Here is a 22,628-nt window from a genome sequence, read left to right as displayed (position 1 = left end):
CGGGCTTGGCCCGGCCCGGTTCGGCCCGGCTTGGTTCGACCTTCCCGGTATCACCGCGACGCAGGGCCGGCTGCTCTGCCTGCGCCGAGCCGGTGAGCGGGCCGGCGGAACGGCAGCGGCGGGGCGGGTTGGCGGCCGGACGGGGAGCGCGGACACGGGGCGCGGAGGGGGCTGCGGCCGCGGCCTGGGCGGGGGAACCGGGACGGACCGGGGGGTTCCGGGGCCGCTCGGCCCGGCCCGCCCGGCCCGGTGTCCGCCGGGACGAGGGTGAGCGCCTGGGGGCTGCGGGGAGGCTGCCGGCAGCGGCGGGGCCCGGCGAGGCGAGCCTGGGCCCGGGGATGCTGGGGTTGCGAACGGGAGCTGTGGGAGGGATGCGGGCGCTGTCACAGGGGCTGAGGGGGCTCGGTGGCTGCGCCGTGGGCGAGTCCCAGGAGCTGCAGCCCAGCTCGAGGCTGTGGGTGGCTCTCGGGTCCTGTTCGGGGGTGGCACCTGCTCCGGTCCCCGGCGGCCTGGGTCGCTTTGTCCTTCCGTGCTGTCACAGACGGAGTTATCGGTCCCCTCCAGCTGCCTGTGCTGGTGACCGCTGCCGAGCCGCGGTGCTGCTTCTCCTCCCACTTACCGTTTTCCTTGCGGGTGCAGGGAGGGGTAAATCGGGTCCAAAGGACTCGGGAGTGTGGAGGGAAAGTCTAAATCCCCAAATCAGCCGCAGGGAATGTGTTCGTCCATGCAGGAGCTGCCCAAAGCCTCTGGATGGGGATCATGTGCGTGTGTGAATGAGCATCACACTCTTCCCTCGAAGAAGTGACCCCTCAGGTGAGTTCTTTGTTGCTGTTTATAAAGCTCTGGTTGGCCCTGGGTGTTTTATCTGGTGAGTGGCAGTAAATCAGTGTCCCTTGTGCCCTTTGCCTCCTGTCCCTGGCCGGGGAATTGTTCTTATCTGTTACCAAGGAAAGAACAGAGGCTGGAGAGGGGAGGGTGGAGCACAGTGTCAAAACCACTGATTTGTTTATTTTTCCACTTAAAACCTCCCAGCCTGCAGCAGGCTGTGGGCTGTGCTGGAAGGATTCCCTGCCAGTGTTTTTGTGTCCCTGCTGCAGCCCCGTGACAGTCACTGGCGATTTTTTATTCCCACTTTTCCCTCTGCTGTCGGATTCTCCCCTGCAGGGAGCCAAGAACTGCCTTTCTATGGGTGTTTTTTCCACTCTGCTCTGTTTTTCCAGGTGTTTGCTGTGAGGATCCTTTGCTCCCTTTGCCATGTTCAGTGCCAGCCAATCCTCCAGGGCGCAGTTCCTGGACAAGGCGCGGCAGGCGCGGGAGGAGAGGCGGGAGCTGAAGGAGAGGGAGAGAGCAGCAGTGCAGCTCCAGGCCCTGGTCAGGAGGTTTCTGTGTCGCTGCCACCTGCAGAGGGACATCAGGTGTGTGGGATTCATGGCATCATGCAATGGGTTGGCTTGGAAGGGTCCTTAAAGCTCATCTCATTCCAAACCCCTCGCTGCTTTTCACTGGCCCAGGTTGCTTCAGCCTGGCCTTGAATATTACCAGGGGTGAGGCAGCCACAGCTTCTTCCACCCTCACAGGGAAGGATTTCTTCCCAATATCCCATCTAACCTTGTGCTGTGTCAGTTTGAGTCCATTCCCCTTTTTCCTGTCATTCCAGACCTTTGTAAAAGTCTCTCTCCATCTTCCTCATGGGGCCCTTCAGGGAAGGAATTCTTTGCTCTGTGATTGCTTTTTTTAACTCCTCATTTTTCCCTCTTTGCTAGGAGAGAGGTGGATGATTTCTTTGGGACAAATGAATGTGGCTCAAGTAAAAGAAGTGCCCTGTCTGTGTTCAGGATTGTCAGGAAGCTGCTGTTTGTGTTCAGTCCCAAGGAGGACAAGGAGGTGAGGACACTGCCCTGACATCCTGCCCTGCTTTTGGGAACAGGTTAAATATGTTTAATTCCTTACCATGTGATCTTGGGGGTTCTTGCAATATATTTTCCCTTCAGCAATGTTCTCTCTGACTCCTGGCTCTTCCTGAAGAATTGAAACAGGAGAAGCCTTGAATTTTTCAGCAGTGGTTCTGTATTTGGGACGTCCTTTAATGGATGTTTTTCCTGGTGACTGTGCCAGCTGCAGGAGCTGAGCAGTGCCTGGGGATTTTGGCACACCCCAGGTACATTGGGACAGCTCCCAGAGATCAGTGCTGGCACAGGGAAGGCTGTTTGTCCCCCAGCAGCTTTTCTCACCATGCCCTGAACTTGTGGGTTCAGAGTGAAGCCCTGAAATGATCATCCCAGGAAGCTGTGAGGGCTGACTGGAAGGAAATCAGCTGGAAGATGGAAAGCTGTGTTCCAATGGCAGCAGCAGTGAGGGATTTGTTAATCTCTATCCCATGGAAATCTGTGCTCAAATGCAGTTTTCTGTAGGTACAGCACCCAAAAAAAGGAGGGAATCCTGCACACAGCAGCAGTGTGATGTGTGTGCTCCCAGGGAAGGAGCCATCAGGGTTCCTGTAGGGAATATGCTGGGAACATTTGCTGATTTGGGACAGAGAGATCTTCCTCCCTCTGCTGAGCTGTTCTTGTGCTTTTCCAGCCCTTTCTGTAGTTAGAACTAATCCCACCTTTGGATTTTCCCAGAGGTTTGAAAAGCTGTGCCGTTGTATCCTGAACAGCATGGATGTGGAGAACGAGCCCAAGGTCAGCAGGGGAGGTTGGTTTGGAGTGGGGAGGGCTTGGTGCTTGTTTTTAACTCTCTGTGTGGGGATTCACTTTGCTAGTATGTAATTTTCAGCTTTCAGAAGCCCATGAGCACTGTGGAGATTCCACAGGGAAAGTTTGGACAAATCCTTTAGTATTCCTAGGTTATTTTTACTCTGTACAGCCACAGGAGTTGAAGGACACTTGGTTTCTGGGGTGAGGGATGTGAGAATTTGGGGAGAGGAGCATCTTGGTCCCACTGCTGTGTTCAGTTCCCAAACTCTGCCCAGCAGCAGCACAAACCCTGATCCCTCTGTGCATCCCTCCCTTGCTCAGGTGTGGTACGTGTCACTGGCACTCTCCAAGGACCTCACACTGCTCTGGATCAAACAGATCAAAGACATCCTGTGGTTTTGCTGTGAATTCCTCAAGCAGCTCAAGGTAAGGACTATTCTTGTGTTTTCTCTCCCTGCATTTGGCAGGTGGCACAAGGCTCAGGGGATTTGTTAACTCTCTGTTTGTTATCCCAGCCTGACATCCTGCAGGACTCCAGACTGGTGAACTTGCACCTCACAATGCTGGTCACCTTCACAGACACTTCCACCTGGAAAATCCTCCGGGGAAAAGGTTGGTGCATCCAAATCTTTAAGCCACTGATTTGGGGCTTGATGTTAAAATTTACTGAATGCTCTGGCACAAGTTCCAGAGAAGCTGTGGCTGCTCCATCCCTGGAAGTGTCCAAGCTGGCCTTGGAGAGGGTTTGGAGCAACCTGGGATAGTGGGAGGTGTCCCTGCCCTTGGCAGGGGTTTGGGATGGGATGATCCTTAACATTCCTTCCAATCCAAACTGTTCTGGGATTCTGTTTCTGCAGAAAAAAAAAAAAACAGTTTCCACAAAGATTCATTGGTTGCCACAAACATTCATTCTGCTCCTGTGTTTGCCCAAAACAAGGATTCCTTTGGGATTAGTCTGGTTCCCCTTGGGATTAGGCCGTTTCCCTTAGGACACCAACAGCTGTTACAGCATTTTATAATATTCCAAAAACCCCCACACAAGAAGTGTTCAGAGGATAAGGGAATGTGCTCCTAGCTCTGGGGTTTTGTGGGAAATAGGTGTAGAAAGGGCAGACAAGTAGTGGGAGGAAATGAGACTCTTAGAGCCTGAACAATACAGTGTGAAATGCTGCCAGAATGATGGGTTTTTGTAGAAGCACAAGGACTTTGTGTCAGGAGGGCTTGGACAGTGACAAACCTTCCTGTGGGAGTGACATCAGTGCTTTAACCCAAAGGTGAGACCCTGAGACCTGCCATGAACCACATCTGTGCCAACATCATGGGCCACCTGAACCAGAAGGGCTTCTACTCCGTGCTGCAGGTCAGTCTGGGCTGCCACAGCCCCAGCTCCACCCAAACCAGCCCTAGCCCTGCCTGTGCCCCTCTCCTGAGGAGCTCTTTGGGCCTGTGCTGGGGTCTCAGGGATGAGCTGCTGGTGATTTGTGCATGATTATATTTTTCTCAAGCAAAGCAAAAATCTCTCAAGTTTCTCAAGTAAAGCAGTGTCCCCACCTGAGACCAAATCCACCCTTCCCCTTCTGTCACTGCTGCTGAACCTAAATCCTGCTCAATCACCTCATCATGAGATGAACAGGGACAAGTCCTACATAATTTTGCCAGACTTTGCAGCTGCCACATTGTATTGGTTGGGTTTGTTTGCTGCTCTGCTGGGAAAAGGAACTGATGTAATGAATCTTTTAAATAAGAATTACATTACCAAACTCTGAGCCTTGCCTGTTAATTTTTAAAGCCTGTGAGCACAGGTTCTAGGGAAATAAGTCCTGCAGAGTGTCTGATTTCATTGCAGTATCTCTCTTCTGCCATTATTAACCTGAAGCCCTTCTAGTTGTGCCAAACAACTTGTAAGAACTGGATTTTAGGCTGCTCTGCTGTTCTTTTTCTCTGCATTAAATAACCTTAATCTCTTTCAGGAGTAATAGTATTTTTTTTTTCTGAGTACTACAGGGTTTTTATATTTTTATTTCTTTTTTTCCATTCCAGATTTTGCTAACTAATGGCTTGGCAAGATCCAGACCTTCCCTGTCCAAAGGTTCCTTAACTGCCATCTTCTCCCTCGCCTTGCGGTGAGTCAGCTGGAGCAGCCTGGGGGGATTTGCAGCCAAACTTGTCCTTTTTTACTGGTTTTTTTTTTGGTTTTTTTTTTGGTTTTTGTTAAGACTTCTCATTCTTTCAGTGGTTTTCTGCCATTGAGAATATCACCCTGAGGAAAGAAGTTGCTCTAGGCAAATGGCTCACTTTGCTGTCACCCTTTTTCAGATTAGAGTGGTTTTAAGTCAGGAATTAGTGTGAGCCTAAACTTGAGGGTGCAGTTCAGTTCAGGGTGAGCTTGCTCTGAGAACAGAGGTGTGAGTGAATGATCTTTTGATATTTTCCCTGGGATGCTTCAGAGCCAGGTTGGAAAGGGCTTGGAACAACCTGGGATAGTGGAAGGGGTCCCTGCCCATGGCAGGGGTATGGGATGGGCTGAGCTTTAAGTTCCCTTCCAGCCCAACCCATTCCCTGTGTCTGTGGTTCTTGCTGAGGGAATTCCCTGGATCCAGTTCTGGATGGCTCATTTGGAGGCTGTGTTGCTTTCCCAGGTTGAGTGGAGCTCTGAAGTGTTTCTCTCTCTCTCTCTGTAGCCCTGTGGTTGCTGCACAGTTCTCAGACAATCTGCTGAGGTCCTTCCTGATCCATGTCATGTCTGTGCCTGCTATAATGACTCACCTTGCTACTCTCACCCCTGAGGTAAGTGGGTGATCTCAGAGGACTGATTATCACATCAGGCCACTTGTTATTCCATTTTACTAGCCCTTGGAACAGAGTTTTGGCATTTCTCTTTGCCTGTTTCAATTCTCTGTTGTGAAAGCCTTACAAATACTCTGGATTTCTAATGCAGAAGTTTTAACACCAGTGGGATGATGGGCTGAACTGCCCTAAAATACCTAAATAAATAAATAATAAAGGCATATATGACCCACAGCTTGAATTTTTCATGTCCTTGCTCTTCCTTTTCCATAACCACAGACGGACCCAAAGCCAAAATCACCCTTTTGGGTGGCAGAGGCTCTGTGGGGGTGACAAGTGTGCTGCCCACTAATCCAATTCAATCTGCTTGGTGCAGACAGGCAGGTTTTGTGCCAAATGGGCAAATCCTGTGTTCTTGCAGACACATCATGGCAAAGATCTGGCTCTTATCTCCAGCATGACCTGTTCACCTGCCAGGGGTTTTATTTCCCAGCCCAGCTCCGTGTCAAACACTGTATGGGGCAGAGTGTTTGACACTAAAACAGCCTCAACTTGCTGCTTTCTTTGGGAAGAAAAGCCAGTGCCAGGTGCTGCTGGCAGGTCAGGAGAGGGACTGTGCTGCTCTCCAGCCTCAGTGGCCCCTCCATGCTGTGTTCCAGCGCCTGGCAGTGATGGAATCCCACGATCTCTTCCGCAAGTTCATCCTGTTCTTGAGCCGGGAGTCGCAGTGCCGGGATGTGTGCGTGTGCCTGGAGGGCAGTCACACCCTCTGCTTGCTGGGTGAGCACCTCCACCTCTTCTGCTGGCTTTGAAATAGAGTTTTGATTCACATCTTCTTTTTTCACGAGGCAGAGGTGCCTCCAACTCAGTATTTTTAATTGTTATTTTGATAGTTTTCTCTAAGTAATAAGTGAGGTGTGTTTTGGGATGTTACAGAAAAGGTTTGAGACCTTTGCAAAGGGAAGAAGGGCCAGAGATTTGTTCTTGTACCCATGTCATGCATCGTCTCTGCCAGCTTTTCACTTGGACTCTGAGCAAGTCTTGGAGTGTGGCAGACTTGGATCTCCATCCTCTAAATGCTGCTACATATTTAAATTCACATTTCTGCAAAAGTAACAAGATTACCAGTTGGGACTCTGGGATAACCGTGGGTTGTAACTTCTAGTAGTTTGTAGAAGGTGTTGGTGGGAAGGTGGCCAAAGGGACATGTCACATCAGGGGTTGATGTGTGCTGGAAATGGCTTCCTGCAGGGTGGCCTCTGAGATCACTGCTGACACAAATCCTCTCCTGGGACTGGGAGAGCATTCACTGACCTGTGACCCCTGTCCCACAGCATCTGTTCCTCCTTAAGCCTTGCTGTGCTGGTCCTTCCTCCAGGCAATCTGGTGTTCCTGGGCTCCCTGAATGACCAGGTGCTGGAGGAGGAGACAGCTCATTTTGTGGGGGTGCTCATCCAGATGCTCTCCTACTGCCAGAAGTACGTGTCCCAGAAGAAATCCAACCTCACCCACTGGCACCCTGTGCTGGGCTGGTTCTCACAGACTGTGGATTATGGGTGAGTGGGAAGGACCTCTCAGGGAGAGATGATGAAGCCTCTCCTTTTATTTTTAATTTTTTTAATATATTGCAAAGTCTTGTATGTTTTGAGATGAACAGCGAGAATAATTTCTCAGCTCTTTCAGGTTCTAGCTGCACAATAAACTGCAGCATTCCTGCACAGACTATTCCATGGGTGGGTGCATATTCCAGTTGGGATTATGAGCTATATGGATCAGTATCACTGCCTGGTGTTTTATTCCAAGCTGCCTTCTAAGCTGTCCCCCTGCTCTGTCTTCCAGGCTGAACGAGTCCATGCCCCTGCTGACCAAGCAGCTGCAGCACCTCTGGGGGGTCCACATGATCCGCATCCTCTTCAATGATGTGCTCAGCAAGAAACTGCTGGAAAATCAGGAGATAGCTCAGCTGCCAGCACAGCCAATCTCCCCTCAGAACAGCCTTCCTATGAAAAGTCAGTTCTGGAGGGTTTTGGGATTTTTTTGTCTCCGTGTGTGTGTGTGTTTATGTGGATCTCTCCCCTGACTTGCAGAGCTTTGACTTTTCCACTTATGCCAAAAAGTTTGAATAATTACTTGCAGCAGCTGCTGCTGCTTAGGTGGAGATGTGATGCCTCCTATTTGTAATTCCTCCTTGGAATGCTTCTGTGACCTGGGGCAAGTCTCTTTCTTTAGTGCTAGAAAAATATTTGCTTGTTTTAGCAGTTTCTTTTCAAAAAGCTGAAGTGCTTTTGGCAAAACTTAAGACTTCCAAGGGAAGATGAGAGCTCAGCTTCCCATGTGGGAAGCAAGGTGAAGCTGGATCCTGCACCTGTGAGGTGTGGTGGTCCTGCAGAAAAGGATTTGGGATAAGATAACTGTAAATCTGATATTTTCTAGCTGTTGCTCATAACACAGGATCCTGTGGTCATTATTTGCTGTGGTCAGGACTGTGGATCACGAGTGGTTTGGGTTGGAAGGGCACTCACAGCTCATTCTTTTCACCTTGTCCTGTAGAGCATGTACAGAACTGTGAAATGGTGTGAATTGGAAGGGATTTGGGGCCATGGGCAGGGACACCTTCCCCTGTCTCAGGCTGCTCCAAGCCCTATCCAGCCTGGCCTTGGACACTTCAGGGATCCAGGGACAGCCACAGCTTCTCTGGGCACCCTGTGCCTGGGCTTCCCCACCCTCACAGGGAAGAATTCCTTCCCAAAATCCCTTCTAACCCTGCCTTCTGGCATTCCTCCTGTGTTTCTGCCCCCAGACCTGTTCAAGAGAGCTTTCCAGAAGTCGGCCTCGGTCCGGAACATCCTGAAGCCGGTGGGAGGGAAGCGCGTGGATTCTGCCGAGGTGCAGAAGGTTTGCAGCATCTGTGTCCTGTACCAAACCACCCTGACCACCCTCACCCAGATCCGCCTGCAGATCCTCACAGGTCAGGCCACCTCCCTCCTCCCTGCTGCTCAAATCCTTTTTTTTTTTTTCTTATTTCTGTTGATTTGTTGGGAGTTTTATCACTGCCAACACGTTATTGACTGGCTGGGGAAGGCTTGTTCCATCCTGAATCATCCGTGGGATCAATAACATTCAGCACCACTTGATCAAGCACAAACTCTCAAGAATACAAATTAAAGCAAGTTTTCCTCTCATGAAACCTTGCTTACTCCCTCTCAATCTTCAGCCTGAGTCAGGGTTTTTGGGGAGCCTGGCAATATTAATCTTTCTGTGATGGGAACACTGAATGCTTTCATATGTCTTGAGAACAAATTGCCTGTCTTGGGAAGGGGTGGAGGAGGAGATCACTGTTTTGGTCTGTTGGGTAGAGCAGGGAGTGAGTCCAGAGCTTTGGGTGCTTTGTAGTGACCATGGGTGCAGCCCTGTTGTGTTCTCATCCCTAAGGTGGATATGGGATCACAGGAATTCATTATTTTCTAAAGCTGCAAAAGAATTAGGGGGAAGAGGTTTAAGATGTGCAAACAATGCCTCACTAAAAGCTTGGGGGGTTTTTTGTGCTTTTCTGGATGATTGTCCCTCTCCTGTTAATGCAGACAGGCCTGGGAGCCAATTGGGATGCTCATGTTCCTCTTCTGCTTTGCAAAAGGCTTTTTCAGCTTCAAGCTTCACCTCTCTGAGCTTTCACAAGCAGCAGAATGAGCTTTACTGGGTGCACTTTATATTTTCATAGGTCTCACTTACCTGGATGATCTGCTGCCCAAATTGTGGGCTTTCATCTGTGAGCTGGGACCACAGGGAGGCCTGAAACTCTTTTTGGAGTGTTTGAACAACGACACAGAGGAATCCAAGAGGCTGCTGGCCATGTTGATGCTCTTCTGTGACTGCTCCCGTCACCTCATCACGTAGGTAGCACTTGGATGGGGATCCCTGGATTTGTGACATGGAGCTGTTGTGGTCCTTCAGGTTCAAGAGAAACATTTAAGGGTTTATGTCTTTTCATGAAGATAAGTAGGCAGGGTAAAGCAGCAAGCTTTTGGGATTGATTCCTGAAAAATAAAAGGCTTCAAAAGGACTTTTTTCCCTCAGCTATGTGCTGCTTGCAGCTGGTGACAAAACTGGGCAGGAAGAGGAAAAGAAACAACACAGAAAGTGGGAAAGGGGGTGGAAAATTGCCCTTGCTGGTCACTAGAGACAATTCTCTCCTCTTGAATAAAAAAATAAAAATTTTCTTTGGAATGAAAAAGGTTTTTTTAAGCCTGAAACACTGACTTTGCTTGTATCTCAGCCTCTCATACAATCTTCTGTGAGGATCTGCTATCAGTCAAAATCCATAAATAAGGTTTGGTTGTTTATGACTTTGGATCCTCATGGGTGTCAGTTGTCATAGAAATAAGAGCTGCTGCTAAAGGATAATGTGCCTTTATGAAAATTTCAACAGGGAATTAAATTTACACTTGTGCATTTGCATTTGTTTGCTCTGACAGGATTCTGGATGACATCGAGGTCTACGAAGAGCAGATTTCATTCAAACTGGAAGAACTGGTGACCATCTCCTCTTTCCTGAATTCCTTTGTGTTTAAGATGATCTGGGATGGAATTGTAGGTGAGTGCTTTTAGTAGATTGAGTTGATGTTACTCTTAGAACCACAAATGGCATTAATTTTGGAATTTGAAGCTTCTGCTAATTATTCCTTGGCACAGAAAGCACTTCAATGTGGGAATATGTCCCAGTCTTTTGATGTCCAGATGCCACGATCATGCTTTGTGCCAAATCCAGAGCACTTCCCTATTTCCAGTAAGGATTTCTGTAACAGACATGATGGGCGTGTTGGTTTTTGGCAGAGATGAGGTTTAGCAAGGCTGGGCCATGTGTTGGACAAGAGCAGGGCAGTGCTGTGACCAGGCAGAGCAGCTTGCTTGGGTCTCTGTAGAATCTGCTGTGGATCTCTCTGCTGGTATAATTTGGGTAGAGCTCAGCTCTCTGGTAATTAGCTGAGCTATCCAGCTCGGATGTGAAATGAGATGGCTTTGATTAGCTCTGTTTAAAGAAGGGACCATCTCTCTTCCCAGAGGCACAAAATCCTTCCCTCCAGAGGCCGTGCAGATCAGGAAAGCACCCCAGTGATGTTTCTGTGGGGAGGATAATCAAGGTGTGGCTCCTGCTGGTGCCAGGGGTGCCTGGACTTTGCTGCCTTGTTCCTTTTGTGCAGAGAATGCCCGAGGGGAGACCCTGGAGCTGTTCCATTCTGTGCATGGCTGGCTCATGGTGCTGTACGAGCGGGATTGTCGCCGGCGCTTCGCTCCCGAGGATCACTGGCTGCGCAAGTGAGTGGCCCAGGGCAGGGATCCTGGGCAGCTCCAGGCTTGTCCCACTGCCCCGCATCCTCTGGGGAGCCTGATTTGGGATTCCTTATTGACATTCTGCCTGTGGGATCGAGGTGGAACTGCTGCCTGTATTTGCAGTTAAGGACGCCCCTCGTGTTGTGCTTTTCTCTGTGGTGGGAGGTTTAGGTGGTGCTTTGAAAACTGACTCAGCACCCAAGAGCTTGGGTGTCCCTGGCCCCTTTTACCTTCTTAGTGTGTAAACTGAGCACTGCAGTCATCTTTGGAATCACTGCCTGTTCCCTCTCTTTCATACCTGGGATCTCTGAATCTCTGCCTTTCTTTGTCAAGGGACCTCAAGCCCAGTGTGCTCTTCCAGGAGCTGGACAAGGACAAGAAACGAGCCCAGCTGCTCCTGCAGTACATCCCACATGTCATTCCCCACAAGAACGTGAGTGGGATGGGGGCAGAGGGTGGAGGCTGGGAATCAATAGCCTGGGTGACCATTGTGGTGGGAGGGACACATGTCTGGAGCATTTTGTGACATGGAGCTTCTTTTGAAATGCCAGCTGAATAAAAATCTTCTCCTTCATCCTCACCTTCCCCAACAGATTTCCTCTAGATATCTTGATTTCTGTCACTGAGAGAGGACTGATCTGTGTCCTCACCCCTTCCCAGTGCATTTCCTTCAAATGCCTTGATCTCTGTGTTGAGACAGAACTGATCTGTGTGTGCAGCTGCACGCAGTGAGTGGGTGACAGTGGCACCACTGGGAACAGCTGGGATCAGGACAACCAGCAGCAGTTCTGTGTGTCAGGAGCCTCCCAAACCCCTGCTGCCCTGGAGGATGAAGGATCCCCATGGATTGTCCATTTGTTTTCTTTGTGCAGAGGGTGCTGCTCTTCCGGAACATGGTCACCAAGGAGAAGGAGAAGCTGGGGCTGGTGGAGACGAGCTCGGCGTCCCCTCACGTCACCCACATCACCATCCGCCGCTCCCGCATGCTCGAGGTGAGGGACACGAGCCAGCCCACAGGGCAGCAGCCTGGCCTGACAAAAACAGGGCAGGGAGGTGTGATTTTACCTTCTCTGTGGCTGCTGAGGCACCCACACCCAGAGCTGACATTCCAGGAGAATGCTGGATCCTCGTTCAGCTCAGGCTGCTGCAAACCTGGAATTTTGACTCGGAAAATGCTGGTTTTTTGAGCTCAAGACCATATGACAAATTCAGATTTCTTTGGTGGGCCCGTGTCCTGTCTCTGCTGCATCTCTGGATGGGTGTTTCACGTGTCTCTCTCTGGGATTATCCTCTGGATTTTCTGCTCTGTGTAGGATGGGTACGAACAGCTCCGGCAGCTTTCCCAGAACGCCATGAAGGGAGTGATCAGGGTGAAGTTTGTCAATGACCTGGGGGTTGATGAGGCTGGTATTGATCAAGATGGGGTCTTCAAAGAGTTCCTGGAAGAAATCATTAAAAAGGTGTTTGACCCTGCACTGAACCTATTCAAGGTAGGACACAGGTGCCAGCTGAGGTGACCTGATGCAGGCAAAGCCATTCTGCCTCACTGGGCTCTTATCTCTTTGTGCAGACCACCAGTGGTGATGAGAGGCTGTATCCATCCCCAACATCCTACATCCATGAGAACTACCTGCAGCTCTTTGAGTTTGTGGGGAAGATGCTTGGGAAGGCTGTGTATGAGGTGAGCCAGGAGCACCAGGTTGGGATCTTGTCAGTCATGGTGCCTTTGAGGGCACCTGTCCTGCTTGGGGGGGTTTTATTGAAGAGTGGAGTTTGGGAAAACGGCTTGGATAAAGATCCTCTTAGTGGAACAGACTGGAATTTCTTTAGGCATATGTTTAAAATAATTTTGGAGGTAAAACCTGGGTCATGCATTGATTGTTCCTCATGGTGCTGGGACACCAGCCTGGTTTTTTGGTGTTACACCTTACAAACACCCATTTGTGGATACCTTAAAGGGACATGAGGCAAAAAGGAGGATGAAATAACAGAATGACTCTGATAGAATGATTTGGGTTGAAAGGGAACTTTCTAGTCCAATCCCCTTCCCATGGGCAGGGACACCTTCCACTGTCCCAGGGTGCTCCAAGCCCTGTCCAGCCTGGCCTTGGGCACTTCCAGGGATCCAGGGGCAGCCACAGCTGCTCTGGGCACCCTGTGCCAGGGCCTCACTTCCCTCACAGGGAAGGATTTTTCCATGTATCTCACTAAATTTCTCCTCTTTCAGTTCAAACCATGCAATGCAGTTCTTTTAAAGAACACACTGAGTTCCCCAAGTGCCTTTTTGCACCTGCCTTACTAATTAATGGATTTTAAGAGAATGTGGGATTTGTAGCTGATTTTGGTGCCTTGCAAAGTGCTCTTTGCACTTGTTCCACATCACAAGATCTGCCTTGCAGGTAACCAAAGATGCCATAAACACAAGTGTGTGGCAGGACCTTACCTGTGCATTCTTCTTGTCCACAGGGCATAGTTGTGGATGTGCCATTTGCTTCCTTCTTTTTGAGTCAGCTCCTTGGGCACCACCACAGTGTCTTCTACAGCTCCGTGGATGAGCTGCCCTCCTTGGACTCAGAGTTCTATAAAAATCTCACTTCAATTAAGGTTGGAGCAAGAATTTTCCTGTCATTCACCTCCCTGATTGCTTCCTGTTGTTACAAACTGGGAGTGACTGGTGGTTCTGCTGCTGAGCCCTGACCTTTTTTCCCTTTTTTTTTCCTTCTCCTTGTTGTTCTCCAGCGTTATGATGGTGATATCAGTGACCTGGGCTTGACACTGTCCTATGATGAAGATGTGATGGGTCAGGTAGGTTTTATTCAGTGATTTTTTGGACCTTACCTCTGCTTTGTCCTCTCAGCTTGTCTGAACTCAGCCATGGGATTCAATATGTACCTGTGGGCAGAAAACAGCTTTTTCCACAAGAAAAGGTTCCCCTCTGACCCTTAATTTTTCTGCTTCCAGGGTTGAAAAGTGTTTAATGCTTCCCCTGCATAACTGGTGTTCCCCTCTTAAAAGAAGAGCCTGTCAATAGGGAGAAATTCCTTTTCTTCCCACATAGATGTTTCTGTCAGGGAAACTCCCAAGTGTGTCAGGAGGTCTCTTGGCCTAGAGAATGAAAAGCTGTTTGGCAGTCCCTTAGGAAGACTTGGAGGCACCTGGTTTCACTTGAGCCCTGTGAAGTTGTGTGTGCAGAGCTGGAAAATCTGGAGAGAGATAAGATAAAAATGCTTTTTGCTGCAAATTCCATGGGGAGCCATGGGGGACACCTGCTGCTGCTGCAGGATTGCTGAGGTTTCAGCTTGGAGGGTTCTTCCATGTGAAAAATGAAGGTAGGAGCAGGATGTGGAGCCCGGCAATGAGACGCTGCAGGCTGTGGTTCACTGAGGTTAAAAATAAAATAACCCAGGCACTCCTGTTTCCCCAGTGCTTTGGTCGTGCTGAAGGAGCCAGGTGGGGTCACCCTGACTGAACTCTGTGTCCCTGCAGCCACAGCCATGTCACAGCTGAGGTCATTCGCTGTGCTGGCTTCAGTCTGACCTTGGAATTCTCCTGGAGCCACACACAGAGGCCTCTGTAAAGTGGGCAAAGAGGAGTGGGGACTCTGCAGGCAGCACCTGGAGGGTCCTGCCCTGGCCCTGAGCTGCAGGAGATCAGCAGGCACTGGGAGATCCCTCCTGGCTCTCTGCCTTCCTGCCTGGAGCGCCCAGCTGCAGGGACAGAGCTCCTGCATGGGACCTGCGGCTCAGCCAGCTTGGGGTTGTGCTGTCAGGCTGAGCTCTCTGAGCTTGCTCAGCCTCTGGATTCTGGGATTGTGACAGTCCCCCAGGGCTCTTGGAATTGATTTGTGTGTGGTTCAGCAGTGATGGATCAGACTGCAGAGGAGGCTTCCTTGGAGAAGGGCTGGCTGCACTGGTGGGAGAGCTGCAGTTCCTACTGTTCAATTACTCTGTTAATAGTTAAGTGAAACTGGTTCAAGGCAGAAGCAGGATTATTACTTAAATTTTAAATCCTGCTGTTTTATTGTAAAAATAAATGTTTTATTGGGAGGTAACAGCTTAGCATGGCATTTCCTTCCATTGTGGTTCCAGGCAGTAATTAGCAATCCAATCATTTCTTCCCTCAGCTGGTTTGCCATGAACTTGTTCCTGGAGGGAAGACCATTCCTGTTACCAATGAAAATAAGTAAGTACAGCAATTAGATTTTTAAGGTCACCACTGCACAATACTTTATTCTGGTTCCTTGGGCTTGCATCTGGAATGAATTGAGATAGATTGGAGCAGAAGGAGCACATAAATATCTTAATAGAATTTGCTGGTTACAGTTCATCGGCAGAAATTGTATTAAATTTGATTTGCAAAATAAAAATTGACAATTTACTTCTTGAAACAGCACTTCTGAGGTCAAAGGCACCCAGTCAGGGAGATTTTGCAGGATTTAATGATGGTGATGGATACAGACAGATGGATTCAAAGCAATTCAGGCACACAGTCGTGAACACAGAGGGCACAGATGCTCAAAGACACCTTGGAGCAGACAGATCTCCTCAGAATGATAACATGTGGCAGTTGTATAAAGCACCGTGTTCCGAGCAGACAGTGCTGAATTCAAATGTACTCGACAGTCGTTCTTTAGAGCCAGGAAATCAGAGGAGACACCGAGCCCCGGGGCTGTTTTCACAGATAACCGGCTTTTAGATCGTTATCAGAAATGTCAACTCCGGAGCCTGAAAACCAACCCCACCTTTTTGTTCCTTCTTTTTTTTTCCATTCCCTATCCCCTTCAGTGCTCATAAAAGCAGAATGAAATATCTATTAAGCAAATGTGTGTTTGAACTGGTGATCTGGGGGTTGTTATCTTTTCCCTGACAAATGGAAGCTGGATCCCACCTGGATCTGCGCTATGCAGTCTGATGTTTCCAGGCTTTTCTCTTCTCCAGCTCTGACCAGGGAGTTTGCATTTGAAAGGATTTTCCTCTGGCTTGTCGAAAGTCAGCTCAGGGGGAAAAAAGTTGAAAGTCCTGGATGCTGCTCTAGTAATTTATAGCAGAAATTTAAAGCTTTTGCACCCAAATTGGGAGTTGGGAGGGAGCAGAAGTGTTGGGAATGGCAGCAATCTGGAAACAGCTCTGCCTGGGGACGCTGAGGTGACCTTGCCAAAAACCCAGGCAGTGGAATTGAGGTGGGGTCTGTGTGGGAGCTACTGAAGAAGAATCAGCAAGTTCAGGTGTTTTGCCTGGAGGTGAGAAGAGGAAGAGCCTCTCTCTAACAAAAAGTTCACCTTTCCCACATCCTGCAGGAAGGTGGGAAACTGCTTCATGGTTTTGCTGTGGTGTTTCTCCAGCCATGGGGCAGCAGAGCCCAGTGAGCTGTTGGTCAGACCTAGAGGAGAGCTGAGCTGTTAAAAGGACTCGGAGCTCTGTCCAAGCCAAGGTTGATCAAGGAGTTATTAAAGCCAATTAGTCCTGAGCAGGAGCTCTGAGAAATGAGCAGAGTCCCAGAGGAGGGGAAAGAGGCAGATAAAACATCTTCATCTGCTTAAATAACAAGCAGGGCCTGGAGGGAGAAGTACAGCCCTGTCCAGGCTGCCCCAGTCCTTCTGGGGCTGGAGAAGCTCATCAGGGCCAGTTCAGTGCTGGGTGTCCCTGTCAGCTGCATGTCCCCCGTGGCACCTGCCTGTCCCACAGTGTGAAAAGGCCAATCACTTCTTTTTTAAAATTTTTAAAGTTTAATGATAACGCAATGGTTATAAAAATAGCAATATAATTAGAGTAATAGTAATTTGGACAGTTTGGATTAGGACAATATGAGACAATAAAAACAAATAGTTACAGATGTCTGGGTACATCTTTCTGGGCAAAATAAGCCCAAAAAAGGACACACATTAACAAAGGATTAACCCTTAAAAGCAATAGCCTGTTGCATACTCATACATCTCATACTTGATGCATAAATTCCATTAAAACACAGGATTCTGTCTGGTCAGCATCAACTTCTTCCTCTTAATCCTAACAATATCTTCATGGCTGAGCGAGGTGGGAAGAAGTTCATTTCTTCTGATAAGAGAGCAATAAATTCCCTTTCTCTGAAAGATTTATGTGTCCTGTGGCTGCTATCTCACTGCAAGTCCTCTCTTTAAGAAAAGTGTCTTACATAACATAGTTTTTATTTTAACATTATGTTATAACTTAAAACTATATTTAACGCACTACTAAAAAAAATTAATACAGCGTGACTTTTAACATAACACATCTAATATTCATTTTAATATTTGCAAAAAGCCAATCATAAACCACACATTTTTCACACCCAGGATCAGCTAAATCCACCTGATGGCTCATTTCCAGATGCACACCCAGATCAAGAGCCAGACCTCTGCTCTCATCGGTGCCTTCAGGGCCATCATCAAGCCCGAGTGGATCCTCATATTCTCCAAAACCAATAATAAAATACGCATTTTTCACACCCAGGATCAGCTACATCCACCTGATGGCTCATTTCCGGATGCACACCCAGATCAAGAGCCAGACCTCTGCCCTCATTGGTGGCTTCAGGGCCATCATCAAGCCCGAGTGGATCCGCATGTTCTCCGCGCCCGAGCTGCAGCGCCTCATCTCCGGGGACAACGCCGAGATCGACCTCGAGGACCTGAAGTAAGTGACACCTGGGGCTGCTGGGCATCCTTCATCTGGCCTGGGAGCTGAGCTTTTCCTTTGCAGAGCTCCTGGGAGGTGGCAGGACAGTGACTTGGCCACAATTTCTGCTGCTCCTACTTGGACGAGCAGAGCTTTGGAATGTGTTCCTTAAGGCTAATTTGGGATGGGTCCTTTCTTCCATTGGCTCCTGGGAGCAGCATTCCTGTCTGCTTTTCCCTTTCCTCTGATCAAGTGCCCTGGGAGTGCTGGGGGCTCAGTGTCAGCAGTGAACCCTGACCCATCACAGGTGTTGGAGCAACCTGGGCTACTGGAATTAGGGGGTGCAACATGATGAGCTTTAAGGACCCTTCCAAGCCATCCCCCCTTTCCAGCACTTGTGCCCCTCCTGCTGCAGTGGCAGGCCTGTCAGAGCCTTTCCCTCCCCAGGAAACACACGGTGTACTACGGGGGCTTCCATGGCAGTCACCGTGTCATCATCTGGCTCTGGGACATCCTGGCCAACGACTTCAGCCCTGAGGAGAGAGCCATGTTCCTCAAGGTGAGTGAGGAGCCATCCCTGCCCAGCTGGGATCTGGGGTGGTGGGGCCAGGGCTGTTGTCCAGTTAGCTGGGTGCTCTCTGAAGGAGTACCAGAATTCCTGACACCTGGAAGTGCCCAGCAGAGCTCTGCGGATGCTGTGGTGTCATCATGAGTGGCCCTGCAGAGGTGGCACTCCCCAAAGGCTGTCAGACACACACTGGGGGTGCTCAGTGCCAGTCCCAGAAGTGCTGGGACTGTGTCACTGTGTGGCTGTTGTGCTCCCATCATCACCATGTGGCACTTTGCAGTTTGTCACCAGCTGCTCCAGGCCTCCACTTCTGGGCTTTGCCTACCTCAAGCCTCCTTTCTCCATCCGCTGCGTGGAAGTGTCTGATGACCAGGTAGGCATCCTGCTCTCAGGGCTTGGGAATTCCCTGCCCAGCTTCCTCCCCTCCATCTGACCTGGGGACCCTTAACGTGGGAAGATGAGATGTTAGGATTAGATATCAGGGAGAAATGCTTCCCTGTGAGGCTGGTGAGGCCCTGGCACAGGGGAGCTGTTACTGCCCCATCCCTGGAGAGGTCCCTCCCAAGCCAGGTTAGATGGGACTTGGAGCAACCTGGGATACTGGAAGGTGTTGCTGCCCATGGCAAGGGGATAGAATGGGATGAGCTTTAACGTCCCTTCCAACCCAAACTGTTCTGGGATTCTGTACCTGAAAACAGCCCTACCCCAATAGGATGCTCATGGCTGCACACACACACACACACACACACACACACACAGAGCAGCTCCAGACTCTTCTGCCTGGATTCCCTGGGTTCCTCCAGGGCTGTGTTTGGGATCTCCCTGTGTCCCACCTGTCTCCCTGCACACCCTGCCCGTGTCAGCCATTGAGTTACCAGCAAAGCTCCTTGGAGAAGTGTGGGAAACTGAGCTTTGGGCTGTGGCTCTCCCTATTCCCAGTGCCAGATGTTGTGCTGGTGCCTCTGCCCCGTGCCTCTGTGCCAGGAGCCCACAGAGGGAGGTGACAGCTGTGTGCCCTTGCAGGACACGGGGGACACCCTGGGCAGCGTTTTGCGCGGTTTCTTCACCATCCGCAAGAAGGAGCCGGGCGGGCGCCTCCCCACCTCCTCCACGTGCTTCAACCTCCTCAAGCTCCCCAACTACAGCAAGAAGAGCATCCTGAGGGAGAAGCTGCGCTACGCCATCAGCATGAACACTGGCTTCGAGCTGTCCTAGGCACGGCCTGGGCTCGGGATGGGGCTTGGAGCTGCTGCAGGAAGGGGGAGCCCTTCCCACGTGGAGCCCGGAGCAGCTCAGCGGGAGCTGAGTGCTCGCTGGAGGCCTGGAGAGGCAGCTGCTAGTGGAGGTTCACAGGGATCCAGGGAAGAGCTGCTGGGCTCAGGGCTGGTTTTACTTAGGCACGGCTCCAGGCTGGAGGAGGGGATGGGCCTGACTTTAAGCCCTTCACTTGACACCCACGGAAATCGTCCTTAAAAGCAAACCCCAAGGGAGCATGGAAGGAATGCTCCAAGTGCCACCCAGATTAGTGACAGTGAGACCCCTCAGCAGGGTGGGCATGGGAGTGCTGCTTTTTCCTTCCCCAGGAGCTGGGCTGGCTGGAAGCAAGTCTGGGAAGCTGCACAAAGGCACAGGGGAGGCAGAGCCCACGAGGAGATGGCAGCGTTGGAAGTGCCTGGATGGGCACTGCTCTCTCAGGGCAGGGGGATTCCAGGTGTCCCTGCTCCTGCAGGGTCTTAGGTGTGTCTTGGAGAAGGAATCACAGGGAAGCAGCAGCTTCAGCAGGAGCAGATGGACCCTGTGGCTCTCAGGAAGGCTTTGGAATGCTGGAGGTTAAGGGCTGGAGCAGCGGGAGTGGGCTCAGCCAGCTGTGCCTCTGCCAGGCTCCTGCCAGACCAGGCCTTGGGACAGAAAGAGTCATGTCTCAATTTCTCAGGAGCAGGAAAGGATTCATTTTCCTTGGCTTCCAGAGGAGAGGAGCTGGCACACACTCTGGCTCTCCAGCACGGTGCTCAGGTGGGGCAGGTTCCTCTCTGGTACCAGGGGAATGTGTCAAATCCTCTGGGAACCTCCACTGGCAGAATCCCTCTGGGATGGAAGTTTCCCTTTGCTTGCAGGCCCTTTCTTAGGGAGTTGTTTGGACCCAGGGCAGGCTCTCTGTGTAATGGCCACATTTGCTTTGTTGCCAAACTCTTTTATTTTGTCGCTTTGTCTGTTTCTGGCCTTATTTCTGTCAGTTGGTGTTTGCCTGGAGCAGGCAGCTTTTGCAGGGGGTGACTTGGGAAGATGTGGATCCTTCCTGTCATTTCTGAGACACTCATGAAGTGTCTCTGCAGCTTCCCATCTTTGGTCCCTTGAACTGCTGTGAGCCCTGCCCTGGCCCAGGCTGGAGAGAGGAGAGACTGGGCTGCTCCTGGACTGTCCTGGCCCTGCTGGGATTCTGGTACAGAGCAGAGCCATGGCATTGCCCTTTTGGGGACAGGGTTAAAAGCCAGTCACCTCCTGCCCTTCACCTCACTGCTAAAACAAGCTCCTGCACAGGCTCCTGGCTTCTGCCCAGGGTTTTCTCTCCCTCCTTCCCTCCCTGTGGCACTGGGGATCCTCATTCCCCTCCCTGGCCATATCCCACCTCTCCTGCTGCCCTGCCTGGTCCATCCCATGGGATTCCTGTGCCCAGGTGAGCTCAGTAGAGCACAGATCTCCACACCCTAGGCTCTGGAAGATCCACTTAACTACAAGATTTCACAAGATTTCCAAGGGGTCAGAAAACCCTCGGCACCGAGCAGTGGGATGGCCTTGGCTTCATCCTCCTCCTGTCGTGCTTCAGATGGATTTCAGAGAAATAACCCTTTTTTTAGAGCCAGTGCCTGGAAATGCATCTGGAAAGCAATGTCAGGATTCTTCTTCTCTGTCAAATCAGTGAGATTAAACAGGATTGATGGGAAGTGTTGGTGCAGACAAGAATGTCTGCATCCAGAGAGTTCAGGACACTGGGCTGTGAGTCACAGAAATTAAAGATGATAGTAAATTTCTTTTTTTTTTAATACATAGAACATTTCGGCATTAACCAGTTGGTGACTGTGTAGTTGGGAGGTTTAGGCACTGCCTTGGACCTCTCAGAGTTTAAATATCACCCAAAATCTCCTTTTTCCTTCTAGGAAGTGCAGTGTGTCTGACTAGAGCACAATGAGCATTCAGTGAAATGAGTTGTTGAACACTGAGATCAAACCCTTGCTCCCCTTTTCCCTTTGTTCCTCAGGAGTGCAGTTCCTAGGAAAAATCTTACTGCAGACTAAGCTTGGTCCCTCCAAACCTGGAGATGTTGCACTACAGACACTGCTCCCGTGCTGGAGCTGGTGTGGAAAATGTGATAAATGTCTGGGGAATTCCCAGTGGATGCAGGCAAGGATTCCTGTGGAGGGGCTGATTCCTGTGTCCCAGGGAGGCTGTGTCAGTCCCTGCCTGCTCCATGGATTCTGCCCAGGGATGGTTTTGCCACAGGAGATTCACAAGGATCTTTTCTATCCAAGAGTTGCTGTTGTGGAGACCTTGGTTCCATCCCTGTGTGTCTGAGCTGCAGAGAAAATAAAGCTGGGATGAGTTCAGGTGGTTGGGTGTCTCCTGGTCCTTTCCTAGGGCAGGGAATGTGCTGGTGGGATACTCCTGGCAAAGCAGAGCAGGGCACTGGGGCCCTGGCACCTCTCAGAGAGCACCTGCCTTTATTCCAAGGGTGAGGAAGCCCTGCCACAGGGTGCCCAGAGCATCCCTGGAAGTGTCCAAAGTCAGGCTGGACAGGGTTTGGAGCAGCCTGGGCTAGTGGAAGGTGTCCCTGCCCATGGCAGGGGGTGGATTGGGATGAGCTTTGAGTTTCCTTCCAGCCAAAACCAGTCTGGGATTCTGTGAGTCTGGGCATGGAGCCTTCTGCTCCCATGGCAATTCCTGTTGCCAGGCTGGTTCCTGGTGCCCCTGAGAGCTGTGGGGTGCTCCAAATGGGGGGATATGAGGCCTGCTGAGCCCAAAGGGACCTGGCAGCACTGTTTGAAGCAGGATTTTCTCATGTTGGAATATGCTTGCAGAAGTCCTGCCTGGTCCTGCACAGTGCTGGCACTTTGGTTCTTCCTGAGGGTGTTGGTGCTCCTCGGGTGCAGGGGCAGTGCTGCAATCAGCAATGCTCAGTGCACATCTGGGAATGGTGACTGGAACCACTGGGGGAGAGGGAAACAGGCTGGAAATCCAAGTGGGATCCCCCAGTGCAGGAGTGGGGGCAGTCCCGAGGAGCAGCCACTGGAGCTGACATGGCTTTGATGTTAATAACAATATCATAATATTGTGTGTTTCTGCCTGCTGGAAGCTCCTTGGAGGAGTGAGAGCTGTGCCTGCTGCTCCAGCTTCCCTCTGACTTTGGGTTTGGAGCCCTTCAGTGCCCCTCCATCCCTGCCTGGAGCCTTCCTGCCCCCCTGGCCATTCCCAGCCCTCTCTGGCTCTGCTGGGAGCGGGAGCACGGTGGGAGCGAGGGAGAGGCTCCCAGTCAGTGTGCAAGTGCCATTGTTTTGACACAGAGGCATCTGGCACTGTCAGGAACAGCAAAAAGCAAGCCCAGAGCAGCTGCTGCCAAGG

The 22,628-nt window shown here is 50.6% G+C and overlaps 1 protein-coding gene across 1 annotated transcript; it reads left to right on the top strand.

Annotated features, from left to right (window-relative positions):
• The first annotated feature begins 193 nt into the window (after positions 1 to 193).
• Positions 194 to 21,616, top strand: UBE3B (ubiquitin protein ligase E3B). Its single transcript, XM_066562216.1, has 28 exons — positions 194 to 267; positions 731 to 813; positions 1,221 to 1,415; positions 1,764 to 1,884; positions 2,625 to 2,684; positions 3,021 to 3,125; positions 3,215 to 3,311; positions 3,974 to 4,059; positions 4,740 to 4,822; positions 5,381 to 5,486; positions 6,146 to 6,266; positions 6,865 to 7,042; positions 7,326 to 7,495; positions 8,287 to 8,454; positions 9,205 to 9,376; positions 9,959 to 10,077; positions 10,685 to 10,799; positions 11,148 to 11,247; positions 11,687 to 11,806; positions 12,128 to 12,304; positions 12,385 to 12,495; positions 13,281 to 13,418; positions 13,554 to 13,619; positions 14,938 to 14,996; positions 17,282 to 17,464; positions 17,894 to 18,005; positions 18,295 to 18,387; positions 19,038 to 21,616. The coding sequence occupies exons 3-28, from the start codon at positions 1,255 to 1,257 to the stop codon at positions 19,227 to 19,229; spliced, it is 3,213 nt and encodes a 1,070-aa protein (XP_066418313.1). The 5' UTR covers positions 194 to 267; positions 731 to 813; positions 1,221 to 1,254; the 3' UTR covers positions 19,230 to 21,616.
• Positions 21,617 to 22,628: the final 1,012 nt, after the last annotated feature.

The sequence above is a fragment of the Molothrus aeneus genome, chromosome 18 (assembly GCF_037042795.1).
Source record: "Molothrus aeneus isolate 106 chromosome 18, BPBGC_Maene_1.0, whole genome shotgun sequence".
NCBI lineage: Eukaryota > Metazoa > Chordata > Aves > Passeriformes > Icteridae > Molothrus > Molothrus aeneus.
The sequence above is the reverse complement of the archived record's forward strand: the minus strand, read 5'-3'. Positions and strand labels throughout refer to the sequence as shown.

What these genes read in the sequence shown, in the direction of transcription:
- UBE3B (XM_066562216.1), top strand. Translation starts at nt 1,255, where the DNA reads ATGTTCAGTGCCAGCCAATCCTCCAGGGCGCAGTTCCTGGACAAGGCG. An exon ending in ATGTCATTCCCCACAAGAAC is followed by an intron (nt 11,248 to 11,686) that starts GTGAGTGGGATG and finishes TTCTTTGTGCAG; the next exon opens with AGGGTGCTGCTCTTCCGGAA. An exon ending in TGGAAGTGTCTGATGACCAG is followed by an intron (nt 18,388 to 19,037) that starts GTAGGCATCCTG and finishes GTGCCCTTGCAG; the next exon opens with GACACGGGGGACACCCTGGG.